The sequence below is a fragment of the Penaeus chinensis genome, chromosome 27, assembly GCF_019202785.1.
Source record: "Penaeus chinensis breed Huanghai No. 1 chromosome 27, ASM1920278v2, whole genome shotgun sequence".
Lineage (NCBI taxonomy): Eukaryota > Metazoa > Arthropoda > Malacostraca > Decapoda > Penaeidae > Penaeus > Penaeus chinensis.
The window spans coordinates 14,548,708-14,563,707 of record NC_061845.1 but is presented as its reverse complement, the minus strand read 5'-3'; the positions used below and the strand labels follow the sequence as shown (position 1 = coordinate 14,563,707).

Sequence of the window (15,000 nt, the reverse complement as noted above, 5' to 3'; positions counted from 1 at the left end):
AGAAGGTAGAGTACTAAACACATTCGTATGCAATATTGCTTAATATAGTATATAAAGTAACTTTTCATTATCGTGTACTAACTTCTAAGAAAAAAAAATGTATGTTGTTAGCTGTATGAATGTAGAAATTATATATATTTTCTTCTTTCTATCTTGTAGTTTTTACTCAGGCTCACGATGCGAGACTCGAATGCCCACTGTTTGTGTAAACACGTGGGGAGTCCCACAAGTGTGTAGAATTTAGCCTGTATTGACAACATTGGTTAGATTTTTCCAGTTAATTACGAGCACTCGAAATTTTCACAGGTATGGAGCTTTAATGGAGTGAGGACTTTAGAGTCTGATTTTGTTAACGAATTTATGCAGTTTTCCTTTAAGGACGGATGATAACAAAACACTGATTTTGTTTCCGTGAGTTGTCAGTCATATAAAATAGATATTTTATTTAACCGTCTGTTCGTACAATTCATAATAAATTTTGTGTTAACAACAACATTGTATGCAAACAGTAACTTTAGCTGTACTGGACAGTACATTTAGTATTGAGTATTATTTTTTTTCTTCAGATTTTATGATGTATGAATTTCTAACAGCAGTATCAAGATGAAGAATAAAAGTGGCCAAAGCAAGACCGGGAGTAAAAGTGGCCAAACAGATATGAAAAATGAAATTGGCCAGTCTAATATGAGTAAAGAAAGACATCAAGGAAGAACAAAGAAAAACATTAAGAAACGCCCAAACACAATGGTGCATACAAAAAACTTTCCAGAGCAAAACAGGAAAGCACCAATGAAGATGGCCAAGAAAAGACCTGCTTTCAGTATCGACACTGTGGGTAATCGAGGCAAAAAGAAGAAACCAGATGCATGGGGAAAAGTCAATTATGAAGCTACAAATACCTTTGTTTCTCACAAAGAAATCAGAAGAGAGAGGTAAGACAATTCTGTTATATATTCAGTATATTTGGGTAAAAATACAAACACAGTTTATCTTATATGAGAAAATATTCAGAATACAATTGCATGACCAACCATGGTAATATTGGTATCTGTAGATTCCTCTCACTCTCTACTATCCAAATATATAGAAATTATGCTGTGAAAACTCCCCGACATGCTGAAAACTCCAGCATGTCGGTTATACACTCTATCCTGCTGTGAATACTTGGAGGATTCTTTGTCTTCCAGGGCAGGGGTTATATATCATCCACATTTATTCTTATTTTACCCCACAATTTCCCTGGTACCTTTGTGGGGGTTTGGAAGTTGGTTCTGTGGCATTATTCCTTTATATGTACTAGTTGGTGAGAAGAATCCATCCATACAAAAATTGTCGCTATCAGTAAATTTAGGTATTCTAAAGAATCTGTTATATGACTAGTCATTGGATAGCTCATCCTAACTTTATTTTAGGTTTCATTGGTTCTCAGTTGTGTGCAAGTTAGCCCCAGCCCCATCTCTTGAGGCAGTGATTAGTTCACAGAATAATTTGTGAATTATGAACTATAGAATATAGCACAAAAAACATACCTAACCATGCCTATCAGACGTATTATTTTTGGGCCAAGGGGAGGTTCATATATTTTAGATGAGGGGTATACCTGTTGGCCATGGATTTTTCTGTACACCACTTACATTTATAGGATATTGTTAACTCAGTAATCCAACTTTTAGATTGTAGTGATTGTAGTGGGTGTGAGTTCCCTCTGTTATGGTTGGGTGTTGAAATTGATGTGGAGGTCTACGGGGAGCCGGAGAGGACCCCACTGATTTGACGAAGGGCATGGCTGCCCTTGAGTTGCTGCTGTTTGCTGAGGGGCAGCTGGATGATCATGGGTTGCCTCTCTCAGTCACAGGGGCTATGTAAGCAAACAAGGAACAAGGGGAGCCTGCAGTCCAATGAGAGAGCTCAGAGGTGTCCATGTCAACTAATCAGGTATTGGCAGTGAGTCGAAAGAAGTGCCTGCCAGTGAGAGAGCAAGGACAAGGCTGTTTGACCTGATGTGATCCAACCTGGGAAGTATGCAGAGCTGCTGGTTTCAGACTGTGCTGCTACAAAGAAAATAGGTCATAATAAATATTATACTGCGCTGTGAAGTAATTACCTGCTCTGAAACCTTGCAGAACTGTCTTTGGCCATGTAGGTTATAAAGATGTGAGTCATTGCGACTGTCTTAAAAAGGTATTATTATTGTAATTCTTTATTTCAGTTTTCATCACATCTACCAAAATATGTATATAAAATAAACATTGTTTATAAGTCATACATTATATATTATCATGTATGCTTATTTTTCTTTTTTCAAAATTGTTCATGCACACCTGTATACTGGATACATTTGATAGTTTTGTTGTCACACTACTCATGACATGTTTCAGAAGTGAAGGTTGTTGACAGTACTACTTTGTGTTTCTGAATTTATTTACAACATTCTAGTGAAAATGAACTCTTAACACCTTGGATCTGGGTACTTCTCTGCCTGCATGTGGCCCATAATCAGGGCATTAGGCTTACTTGAGGCCTTCCTTGCCTTCCCTTTTCAATTTCTGTATAAGCATTTTTTTTTTTGCTTTTTTGCTATTTTCCTGTGTCTATGTTTATCAATTATCAGACTCCAATTGTCCATAACTCAGTGCAATAGTAATAATAGCAAGTAACTTTTTTTTTCCCATGATATTCAATTTTCTGTAATACAGCCTGTATTGCCAATCATGGCAGGCAGGAATTGGATCCCTAGTATGGAAATTGTGTCCTCTGGAGTTGGTGCTCTTCCAGCCATATAGCCCAAGAGCCCCTTTTTAAATGCCTACTGAGTCTAAACACCCTCCAAGGGCTTTGAGCATTAATGATGAGTCATTCCTATCACCCTAGCCCTTAGATGAAATTCTCATTATCCCAGCCCACAGTCAGATTTTTCCATATTGGCATGTTCTTGTCACCCAGCCATTAACCCCTTCCTGCCAGGTGGCATGTACGTACATACCATGGCATGCCTGGACTATATTCCGGATGGCATGTGCATACGTGCCATGGTGCACCAGTCCCATTTTCCGGGGGCATGTACGGTCATGTCACCTATGCAGTGGTGCTGACACGATCCCTGGCAGCGGGGCCGAGGCCACTATGAATTCAGCCCAGGAGAGAGGGCTTTTGCATTGGGAAATCACCCGGCAGCAAAGGGTTAAGCTAAGTTTTTTCATGACATGATGGTCACGTGACCCAGATTGTGGGAGTTAATGGGATAATACTAAATTCTGTGAAGTACAATAATCATGTTCCAGCTGCACATAGCCATCAGAAATCAGAGGTTTCTTGTCCTCCCAGCTATAGTAAATAGTAAATGTGGCCATCTACTATGTTAGTCTGGTGTCTTATCTCTTTATGGAGTGACTGTGTGGGTGTGAGTGCCCACAGGTTTGGCTGGGTGATGAAGGCTGAAGTTGGAGTTCTACAGGGGAGCCAGGAGGGCTCCCCAGTCGGCTAAGGACTGGGCAGTCCTTGTGTGCTGCTGCTTTGTCTGCTGGAGGATCACTGAATGGTGATCTCGCTAGCTGCCTGCGTGGCTTAAGTAGGTGAGCGCTGTGTAAGTGTGCAGGGAACGAGGGGAGCCCGCTGTCCAATGAGCGTGGACAAGGCGGCGGACCTGGGCATGCCCAACCTGGGAAGTACGCTGAGCTTCAGGTTGCGGGGTCATGCTACTACAGGTACTCCCCCTCCAGAGAGTGAGCTAAGCGAACGAGCGATATACCGGAACGTGTCACTCCATTGTCGGGTCACTCCGGGGTCACCAGTATAGTAAATGGATATGTGGCCATCTACTATGTTAGTCTGGTGTCTTATCTCTTTAGGGAGTGACTGTGTGGGTGTGAGTGCCCACAGGTTTGGCTGGGTGATGAAGGCTGAAGTTGGAGTTCTACAGGGGAGCCAGGAGGGCTCCCCAGTCGGCTAAGGACTGGGCAGTCCTTGTGTGCTGCTGCTATGCTCTTGGTCTGCTGGAGGATCAGTGAATGGTGATCTCGCTAGCTGCCTGCGCGGCTTAAGTAGGCGAGCGTTGTGTAAGCGTGCAGGGAACGAGGGGAGCCCGCTGTCCAATGAGCGCGGACAAGGCGGCGGACCTGGGCATGCCCAGCCTGGGAAGTACGCTGAGCTTCAGGTTGCGGGGTCATGCTACTACACAGCCACATCCTGCCTCTATTCTTCATGATGAGGTAAAACCAATTTGCATCTTGAAATGCACTAAATGTTGTAAGGGATGAAACAGTCAGCAAGGAAATTATGGCAGTCAGGAAGGGGTCCATCCCCCCCTCCCCAAACCTCCAGATTCCCAAGAGTGCCCCCAAGCTTGTTCACTGGAGTAGTAGGAACTTAGTCTCAGATGAGTGTGGTCACTTTGTAAACAATTACCAAGGGAAGTTTTGTTGCTTTTAGTGTTTCTTGTTCATATGTTAATTTTAGATATCTAGAGGACCAGATATCCATAACTGGAAAGAGATGAAGATCACATTGTTATTTTTGACAAAGGAAACAGATTGAAAGCTCCAGACTGGTGCAACAGTGAGTCATAACTAGGAAACAATTCAAGGCTACTTAATTTATCTTGTGTCATTTTCCTTTTTAACCCATTCGCCCCATGTGGCAAGAATACATGCCATGCCCACTGTAATACACGTTTATTTATTGTATTTACACATAGATGGCTCTACAAGTTCTTAATCAACAAATAGCCAGTTATCAGAACATACTTATCTCACCTGTTTACTCTCTTCCTTCACTTTAGGAAAGGGTCTTTTGTATCATTTCATTATCTAAAATATTTTGATGACAGTTTAGTAATCATAACATCAATAATAATAATAGCAGTATCGGTATCAATGGTATTAATAAGAAAAACACATTTTCCTGCCAATTCAAGGAATGGGAAAATCAGGATCGGTAATTAGGGCCTATTGATAGACTCCTTGCTGGCTGAGCACATGTGGAGCCATCTGTATGTAACAAAGTTCACCAAAAACTACAGGGGACAGAACATAAATCTGGGGCGAATGGGCTAAGATACACATGCTTTTACCTGCTGTTTATGCACTTTGTTTATTGCAGAGAGTTAGTAGAAGACCTGTTTGGTGATGTGGATTTACCAGAGGTAGATACAGAAGTCAATGAGGAGGAGCCCAGGAGCATAGAACAACCCAAGGTGGACAAAAAAGAAAAAGATTCTGGTTTAATCCCTGATGATCCTTATGACCTCCACCTTGATGACAGAAAGACAGCTCAGAAGAAGCCAGTTTGGGTTGATGAAGATGATGATAATATCAGGTACTGTGGAGGGTCATGAAAATAATTGTTTGGATATATTTAATGTTTTAATTATGATAAAAAAAAAAAATTGTGTTTTCATAAGATATTCTTTGCAAATTAATTAGTTTTTCATATAAAATTCTTTGCAATTATTCAACAGAGTTAAGGATGTTATGGCCAACATGAGCAAAATGAGAGGCAAGAGAGGTGCAAGAGAAGTCTCTGATGAGAGATATGAAAACATGTTGAAAGAAAAGTTTGAGTTAGCAATGGGATCAACACCAGAATGGGCTCAGCTTGACCGCAAGATTGAAAATGATTCTGATGATGAGGGTGATTTTAATAGGGTATGGATTAATGAAGTATCCAACAGTTTTATCAACAGTTTTTTTCTTTAAATGGTCTTATAGTATGTGGTGGTATATTTTTTGTATGTTGGTATAATAATACAAAGGTATCCTGTTATTTTATTTCAGAGAACTGGAAATTACATATCTTCAGAAGGCCCTTCCAGGCTACCCAAAACGGTGCTAGAATACAAAATGCTTTCAGACCTGAATCGTGCAACCTATGCTGAGGGTGCTATCATCAAAGGAGTGGAGTTCAATCCTGTTTTCCAAGTGGCCTTAGTAGCAGGCTTTTCAAAAACAAATGGCTCTGCAACACTATTCCAGGTGTGCAACTTAACTTGCTAAAGACTTGTGAAATTCCTTGGCCAATGTGCTTGATAGCTGCCTTTATCAACTAATCATATATTTAGGTAAATAAACTAAAAGGAAGAAACCATTCTGAAAAGAATTATCACAAATAATTTTTACAATATATAGAATTTTTACCAGTATAATTAATAATTTTATCACTGTTATTTTTATTGGCATTGTTCATTCTTATTGTAGTTGAATTTTTATGTCACAAGTGATAGTAGTTTTAGTTATAGTAGTAGTATATGTTTTTATATATTTTGTATTCTTTATATCTATCTTTATATCTATCTTCCCCTTCTTCATTCAGGTTGACGGCTTACACAACCACAAAATTCAGAACATGAAGTTCCCGAGATTCCCCATAAAATGTGCCAAGTTCTTCAAGGATGGGCGGCGATTTGTGGTTGGTTCAGACCTGTATGGGCACTTCTTTGTGTATGATATGGAGGGTGGCAAAGAGATCAAGATACCCTGGAACAAATCAGAAGACCGTAGGTGCATGAAGGTAAGGTTTATTATTTTTGTCTTTGCTTGTTGAAGATGATGGTAGTCTTGACATTTGATTAAAGTAGGAAGTATGCATCTCTTCTTTTTAGTTATTAAAATTTAGTTTATTATATATTTTTATGATTAAAGTTCATTGATAGTTCCATCTGTGAATACAGTTGGAAGATTTTGTTGCTTGCAGAATTAATTATTGATTTATTTATGTATTAATATGGTTGACATACTGTATGCCAACAGCAGTGTAGTGCTTTTGTAATGGATATATATTTTTTATTTTAGTAAGGTTGATTAATGAAATTAGTAGATCTACAGATTTCTGAATATTCAATTGAAAGATTATTGCATTTTAGAACATTTATTGTTCATTTATTTTACTCTCTTTTCCAGAAATTTGTAATTTCCCCTGATGGTGAACTTTTGTTATTCTTTGGGTCCAAATCATTGATCCACATCTTTGACACCAAAACCCTCTCACACATTGACACGCTCCAGGCTTCAGAGGAAGTAACATCTGCCACCTTCAATTCAAGTGGAACAAGGATGTATACCCATGGAAGTTAGTATCTTGAGAGTAAGATTTTTCTTTGAAGAATAATGCTGAAGTTGCCATATCATGTGGAGTATTAAGTGTTATAGATTTCTCTCTTTCCTCTATATTTTTCTTTTTTGATATTTACTGTTTTTTAACAGTATACTTTATAATTCATTTCAGATGGAGGTGATGTGTTAATCTGGGATATTAACAGTAGAGTGTGTGTCCAGAAGTTCTACGATGATGGTTGCATAGATGGAATGTCCATAGCTCTCTCTCCAAACAACCAATACTTAGCTTGTGGATCATCATCAGGGATTGTGAATATATATGACACTGCTGACCTTACAAAGGATACGCCATTACCTGTGAAAGTTCTAGATAAACTTGTTACATCTGTAACTTCACTAACTTTCAATGCCTCTTCTGAACTTCTTGCAATGGGATCAGATTTCAAGGATAATGCTTTTAAATTAGTAAGTGCCTATTTTCTGATTGTTGTTCTTTATATGATATATTTTTTGATGATTAATATCCAATACTGGATTTTATTTATTTATTTATTACCTTGCCTTACCTTACATTCTCTGCTAGTTCCTAGCTCCTTTCTTTCTTTCCAAGTCCAAACCTCCTTTTTTCCCCTACATTCCTTCTCAGTATCATTTTCATTTTTTCTTTTCATATCGCCAACTCTCATTCCTTTTTTCCTGATTCATATATCCTTTTTTCCTTTCTTTCAAGGTACATTTTTCCATGTTTTCTGTCATTATCTTTTTAATAATTTTTTGACTGATATTTCTTTATTTCCTTTATTTTTGTTTGTATTTATTTTCTTTTCCTCCTTTCATATCCTTTCTGTCATTCATAACCCAAATCATCTTTTTGTTTTTTGGTTTATATTTTTATTGCCTTATTTCATAATTCATGTCTCCTTTCTTTCATTGTCTGTATTTTTCTTTCTATCCTTCTTTCATAGTCTCCATATTTCTTTCTTCGTCCATATGTTTCTTTCTTGTTTATTTATCTTTCTTTCATCTCTTTCTTTCTTGGTCTATATTTCCTAGTTTTCCTTCTTCCATGCTTCATTACTCCTGCCATTCTTTCATTGGCCATATCTCCTTTCTTCTATCATGATCTCTATATCCATTCTTGGTTTTTGGTCCATAACTCCTGCTTTTTTTTTTTTTTTTTTTTTTTCCTTCTTTCACTGGTCATTTCCTCCTCCTTACTTTCTTTCTCACTCATCCTTATGGTCTTACTTCTAAAATAGGCTCTTAAATTATATCATCATTTTAGGTTCTGTACACCACTGGTCCTGAATACGTACACTTTCCACCATAGTTTTCTTTTATTGATTTTTATGTACACATTTATGACTTCATGAACACTTAGTTACCAAAAAATCCCTTGCTAGCCCTACCTTATCTTACCTCTTTGAGTTGGGATATGATTTGTTTCGGTCATCATTATTGCTGATGGTGATGCCAGTATTACCAGTGTAATTATTATTGGAAATAATAATAGTGTCAAAAATATGAGTCTTTCTGATAAATTCAAGGAATAGGCTAAATAGTAGAGTAATTTGTTCCTTGGTGACTAACACTTCTAGTACCATCTGTGTGTAAGTAGAATTTATATAACAAAACTGTCCGTGTTTACATGCACTCATGGGATCAATGAGTTGATAGCACTTTTTTCATTCCAAACAATATAAATATTTTTTACTGCATGACACATATGTGTATTTACCCAATTTTTAGACTATTTGAGGTATTTTATGTGAGCAGATTTGAATTTGTGTGTATAGGAAATAATCTATTCATCAATTTTATAAAAATTTACTTGTATATATTTCTTTTGTAGTACTCTACTTCTTATGATTAAAAAATTTGATACCTTAATTTTTTTCAGTTTTCTATTTAATCACCACAAGTGCTAAAACATGTCCGCACCTATCAAAAAGTGATGATGAAGAAATTAGTAAAAAAAGAATGAACATTTTTTGGGTACTTGGCATATTTTTTGTACAAACATATACAAAACATTAATTTTCCAACAGGTACATTTCCCTTCAATGACCTACTTCACTAACTTTCCAAGAGAGGGCACAAACCTGGCAAGAGTCCAAGTGGCACAGTTTTCGCCAAATGGAGGTTATATGGCAGCTGGTAATAATGGAGGAACAGTGCGCTTATACAGGTTAAAACACTATCGTAGTTATTAAGAGAGGATAAGAAAAAATATTGATGACCTGAGAATATGTATTAGCATTATTTTTTTTTTTTTTTTTTTTTTCCCAAAAAAAATAAAGTGGTATTAACTGTCAGCATTTTTTCCTTTGTGAAACATCATCTGTATGTTGAGTAATTCTTCAACCCTATCACTGTGGATGGCATGATATCATGCAATGGCTGTGGTGGGCTGAGTTACAGATTGCATCGCATGCCATTGGCTCATCAGAGGGAGCTTATCTTTCTCCAACAGTAGCAGTATAATTTTATGGTGTCACTATTAGATACCGGAAAACCTTCAAATTTTTTAATGAAATAAAGCTACAAGTTATTAGGCACCTAATATTATGCTTGAAGTATTGAATAAGCTGGACACAACAGGAGGAAACTTCCAGGGGATTGGATTGCCAGCCATGGCGAATTTTTAATACAGTTGTTATCGGGATCATACTCCTATCATTTCTTTCCTAAGTTAAATTTGTATCTGGCAAAAGTTTGATTAAAGTTAACATGAAATTATCTTGAGTCTTATCTTGTGCCCAATCAATGCCTTATATAACAATGTTCAGAATTTTCTCTTACTTTACCTCCAAAGGATGTCATTTCAGAGTTTCATATGCACAGAGAATAAGGAAAATGTTTTTGCCAACTTGATTACATATAGATTTTTTCTTCTACTTTTTTGGGGGTGTGACTTTGCTATCTTGTCCTGATTGAATACAGAGAATTGTCATATTTTGCCCTGTAAGGAACTGTCCTTCTTTTCAACCCTTTTAATTCAGGAACTGGAGAAATTAATTACAAAAGCATTCCCTTTATAATGTCAACTATTCTAGGAAAAATAGAATTGACATGTTCTGTTCTGCCAAACATTTTCAGTATCTCTTGTGGGTACCATTTTCACTAAAATTCACTGATTATTCCTCTGTAATGCAATGATTTTTATAAAATATGTAAAAAAAAATTAAGAATGCAAAAAAAATATGTCATATAAAATATGAAAGTTCTATTGGAAACATTCATAATGCTAAGCTCTTAGGCAGCATGTACCAGGTTGGTAAGAGGCAGCACAATGTCAGTATTGTTGATGGTTTGCTTGTGTTACCCCCAGGAAGTATTATGAATAGATTGCCATTACTCATCCTCCATAACTCTTCAGTTATGTGAAATTAAAGAGGAAAAAATTGGAATGCTTAATTTTTTTATGCATTTAAAAAAAGTAATAATGATAGTAACCATCCAAATTCTCATTTTTGTCAGATGGCAGCTATTTTAGTCAAAACATTTTTTGACCATTTTTATGCACATGTTCAGTTTTACAACTATTTCTGGAGGATCCTCCCACATGTGCTAAAAAGGATGTGCCAACTTTGGCTGCATTATCTGTATTGCTGTACCAGATTCAGTAATGTAGGTTGGGAGTGATGATACCAGGATCCAAAACTCCACAGTCTCTCAGATCTCACAAACTCATAGAAAGAGAGCCTGTTCTTACTACAAGGGGTAATCAGAAAGTAATGACATTTGTAGTTGCTACAACAGCAACATTGGTGCTGAGTGGGAGACATGACATGTGGGTGAGAAAAAATAATGCCCTGACATGTCCAAACTTATTGCCACTTGGCTAGCTTTTCTTGTCATTTTACTGTAGGATTTTGTCAGTCTTTGTTTTGCTCTGTGACTAGTAACAATTAATTTCTAGGAGGATATTCAGTATTTTCACTCATTGTAAATTGAATAATGAGGCATTGGAGATCTTAGAGGAATTGTTGCAAGTGTATACCTGCTTTGCATTCACTAGGGCTCTACAGAACTCTATAGCATTACATCTTCTGGTGAACAGCACCATACTGCGAATACCATGGCATCTGTACCTGCTATGGCCACTACAGTCTGGGGAGGTGATATCTCTGTGATAATGGTGGCACTCTCAAATATATTAGTGTTCTCAATGTTAATGACAGTTAACCATGGTTGAAACTGCAGTAAAAATAACAGTGCCTGCAAAATGCACACAATAAAAATAATGCAAAATATACTCTTCATTATTAAACAATAGGTTACCAAAAGGTAGAACTATGCAGTGCATCTTGGTTAATAAGGAGAAAATGATTAGCCTGCATCACTGGTTGACATTTAAATGCAACATTGCTGTAAAATGTAGATATTCCACTAGCAAGAGCTCTACCATATTTATTTACATATTGCTGTAGCCTGGCAGCCATTCACAATGGACTTAAGTGCCTTTTCATTGGACTCTGTCATATCACTGGAGACTGTTTCCTGATGGATTTGCTCTTTCATGTCTGGCAAAACTAAGCTGCAAGATGTCAAGAGACCCCCCAAGAGACCCCCATGTCCCCAGGTGGAGGACGAGCTGGTGGAGCTGAACCCTGTGTGGCTTAGCCTGTCTGCCGTGTCTCTCCCTTCGTCTTACACACGTGCCCTTTTATGCGGCGGTTTCCTTGGAGGGCAGATGTTTATTCCTGTGCGAAAAGAGAAAGCCAGGCAACACCTGCGTCCTGTCCAAGGAGAAAGGCAGCTGCTTGGATAGAGGTGTGAAGTCTGCCATCTGGTCTTGCTATGTATTGTTGACACCTACCTTCAAGTTTGAGACCAGACAGGAAGCACAGACACTGTTTTTCTCTTAATTTAAACTCTAGTGCTGTTCTTCTCTCTGATACACAAAAAAATCTGTAACCCATAATCAATTTTATGACAGTTTTATCAATTTTATACATCCAGATTTTTTTATTTTCTAGAAACCATACAACAACATTAAATTTCCCATTTGAAAGACAAACAACAATTGCAGAAGAGGTAGGCCATTTCCTTGATATTACACCCTTACTTTCTTAACCCGATACTGACAGGCCACGCCTACTGGTGTTATAACAAACCGCTCGGTCTGTGGGGTATGGCTGTACACCAGAGCACTTAGAGCAGGATGTTTGGCTTGATGTAGTGGACTCCCGCGCCCAATGTCTGTATGTTGCCATTAATCTCCAGAGTGTAGAATTTTTATTTATTTTCTTCGCCTGTCAGCATTGGGTTAACCCCTTGGTGAAGGGTTTAGAAAACTAAAAAAAACTCTACACTCTGGCGATCAATGGCAACGCGCCGACTTTGAGCGCGGGGTTCTGTATATCAAGCCAAATCATCACCTGGGCGTACAGGTGCCGTGTTATGATGTCCAGAGACATGACCCGTCAAAGGGGTTAAGAATGCCTGTTATTGTCATAGGAGGGCTTAGGAGATGGAGACTGAGGCCCAAAGCTGGGTACCACCCCTACCTTTTCCCTCAACCCTGGACTCTTCTAATTTTGTACAGTCATCTCTACGTTCCATTTCTTTTTCCTTCTCTTCTCCAACCCCTTCTGCTCTCTACTTCCTAAGGTGTGACTGCTGGGCCGAAAGGATGAAAGGCTGACTTTGTGCCAGTCATGAATGGCCTAGGGAACCAATGGGCACAGTATTCCAGTTTAATTGCCTAACCCTTACCCTTTAAGGGGACCCTGTGGGGTAGACCATTTCTCTCCCCCAACATATTCTAGGCTTACCTTGGCCAGTAATGAAGATTTTGTATCTTTATAAGGGGCAATGACCCCCATAATTCCTTGCTCGTCGTTGTCGTATGGGGGCTTAGGAGACGGAGACTGGGGCCCAATGTAAAGGATTACCCCTACCATGGACCTCAGCCCTCATCTCAATTAATTTTGCATGGTCTTTTCTTCTCCCCCTTTCCTTTTCCTTCTCTTCTTTATCCCCTTCTTATTTTCACTTCCTAAGGCTGAATCCCAAGCTAAAGCATTATCTACTCCATTTCATTTTAATGGAAAACCCATTCAATGCCCAGCCTCCTCCCTCCCTCTTTTAATACTTTTACTGGAACTATCACCATCTCCCTCAACAGACTGCCTTGTCTATGACAAGGGTGGTCAGACTACGGAGAAGACTTACTTGTCTGCTTCATTGACTATGATGCAGTATCAGTACACTATTCCCCCTAGAGGCTGTTGTAAGTCCTGATTACTTTCCCATAGACATGACTTCCCCATGTTTATATTGGTGGAGAGTTCCTCCTTGTCCGACCATATCAACCTTCTCCCCCATCAATGTCAGAAATGTTGGTATCTAGGCCACCCTGCTAAACACTGCCTTTCCACAGCCCAATACCCTCTTGCACCCAACCTGCTCATGATTGATCAAATTTCTTTACACAATCATACATATGTACCAATTATAGTGGCTCTCATAATGTATTTTATAAGGGCTGCCCTATCTGCAAGTTTGAGACCAGACAGGAAGCACACAGACAAGGTTTTTCTCTTCATTTAAACTCTGTCCCTCCCCCTCCCTCCCAAGATGTTTATCCCCCCCAGTATCTCTTCCTCATCCCACTTTTACCCCATCCCCCTCCTTTTTGCCACTCTAAATCCGGACACTCCTACATCTACTTCCCCAGTACATATCACTACTCCTCTGTGCTTGACTCCTTGCAGAAGACAAACTATCTTCCATTGCATTCTCCCCCTCATAAGAAAACCTTCATTTCTCAGACATCCCCAACCAACCGTATTTCTCGAGGACATTCAAAACTATCTAATCATGACCCAAGATATACTTACACCTCATCCATCCTCCAATCTCTCTGCTCCTATTCCCTCAACTCTCAGAGTGACTACTGACTTTCGTCTGCATCTTACCCACTCCCTCCCAATACATCCCATTCCCCCTGCTTCATCTATATCAGTGGTACTTCAACTTTCCCAGGCTGGTTCCCCCTTGCCTTCAATAATCCCCTTGTTTACCCTTTTCACTGCTAAGTTTTTCTATAGTACTATTATCTCCTTTGGTGTCTAGCACTTTATTTTGCTTGGAACTATTAACCATTCTTGAGAATATTCGTGATCATTTTTCTTCAGAACATAAAAAAATAATAACATTCCATCAGCAGTTTATTCTAGGGTATGTGCTAAACTGCGCACCCGCACCCACACCCACACCCACACCCACACCCACACCCTGCCCCTCCAGTCAAAGCAGGCAGGAATAGCATTTTAAGCATGGAAATAATGTCCTCCCAGGAGTAGGTTCTTTTACAGTCACAGTTCACAGATGGTACATTCCATCCTTGTTTATAGAGTGCAGTAATACAAGAGGCCCTTCCTGAATGCCCATTGAGTCATTATCTTTTCCAAGAATTTGGTGTACTCATGTCATTCCCATCGGCCCAACCTTCAACCAAAATTCTTGTGATAGCATAATTCCATTACCCTGGCCCTCAGCAAATTTTTTTCATGAGGTGATGGTCACATCATTCAGATCCAATGGGTTAAAGGGTTTAACCCAAATCTTCCGGGTGGTATGAAGAGACGACGGCACCTTACTGGCCAATGTTCCGGCCGTCATCAGTGATGACGGTCTCGGTTTCACTTTTTTTTTTTTTCGGGACTTTCCATTCCCACGAAACTGATGGTGATTGTTCTTGAGTTCCCCTTCCCCCCATGCCCCCATCCTCCCTCCCTGTTCCACCCAGTCCCCCCCATACCCCACCCTGCCGGATAAGTCCCCGGAATATGAGTTTAGGCCTACGCGGTAGCCTCCCGGAAATGCCCATAGAGCCAGGGATCACCGACCCAGAGGATTTGGGTTAAGGAGCAAAATACCTTCAAATTTAGAAATGCTTTTATTAGCATCAGTAAATAAATATACATTCACCAGACTTCTA

General features: G+C 39.0%; 2 protein-coding genes across 4 annotated transcripts in view; one reads left to right on the top strand and one right to left on the bottom strand.

Moving 5' to 3' along the window:
• Positions 1–9,364, top strand: part of LOC125039640 (U3 small nucleolar RNA-associated protein 18 homolog) — a 9,485-nt gene extending 121 nt beyond the window's left edge. Inside the window, exons 1-9 of one of the 3 annotated variants that reach the window (XM_047633806.1) lie at positions 1–5; positions 567–932; positions 5,098–5,313; positions 5,456–5,642; positions 5,772–5,969; positions 6,307–6,504; positions 6,894–7,062; positions 7,219–7,514; positions 9,098–9,364. The exon at positions 1–5 is cut by the window's left edge and continues 121 nt beyond it. In XM_047633806.1, coding sequence (XP_047489762.1) covers positions 604–932; positions 5,098–5,313; positions 5,456–5,642; positions 5,772–5,969; positions 6,307–6,504; positions 6,894–7,062; positions 7,219–7,514; positions 9,098–9,262 — 1,758 coding nt within the window. In that variant the 5' untranslated portion in view covers positions 1–5; positions 567–603 and the 3' untranslated portion in view covers positions 9,263–9,364. Of the gene's footprint in view, positions 6–154; positions 307–566; positions 933–5,097; positions 5,314–5,455; positions 5,643–5,771; positions 5,970–6,306; positions 6,505–6,893; positions 7,063–7,218; positions 7,515–9,097 lie in introns of those variants that run through there. The other 2 variants (XM_047633804.1, XM_047633805.1) reach the window with 2 other exon arrangements.
• Positions 9,365–14,943: 5,579 nt separating this feature from the next.
• The window catches only part of LOC125039551 (condensin-2 complex subunit D3-like), a 33,893-nt gene continuing 33,836 nt past the window's right edge, over positions 14,944–15,000 (bottom strand). The window contains exon 14 of the mRNA XM_047633620.1: positions 14,944–15,000. This exon is cut by the window's right edge and continues 1,940 nt beyond it. The gene's annotated coding sequence lies outside the window, so the exon portion shown is untranslated.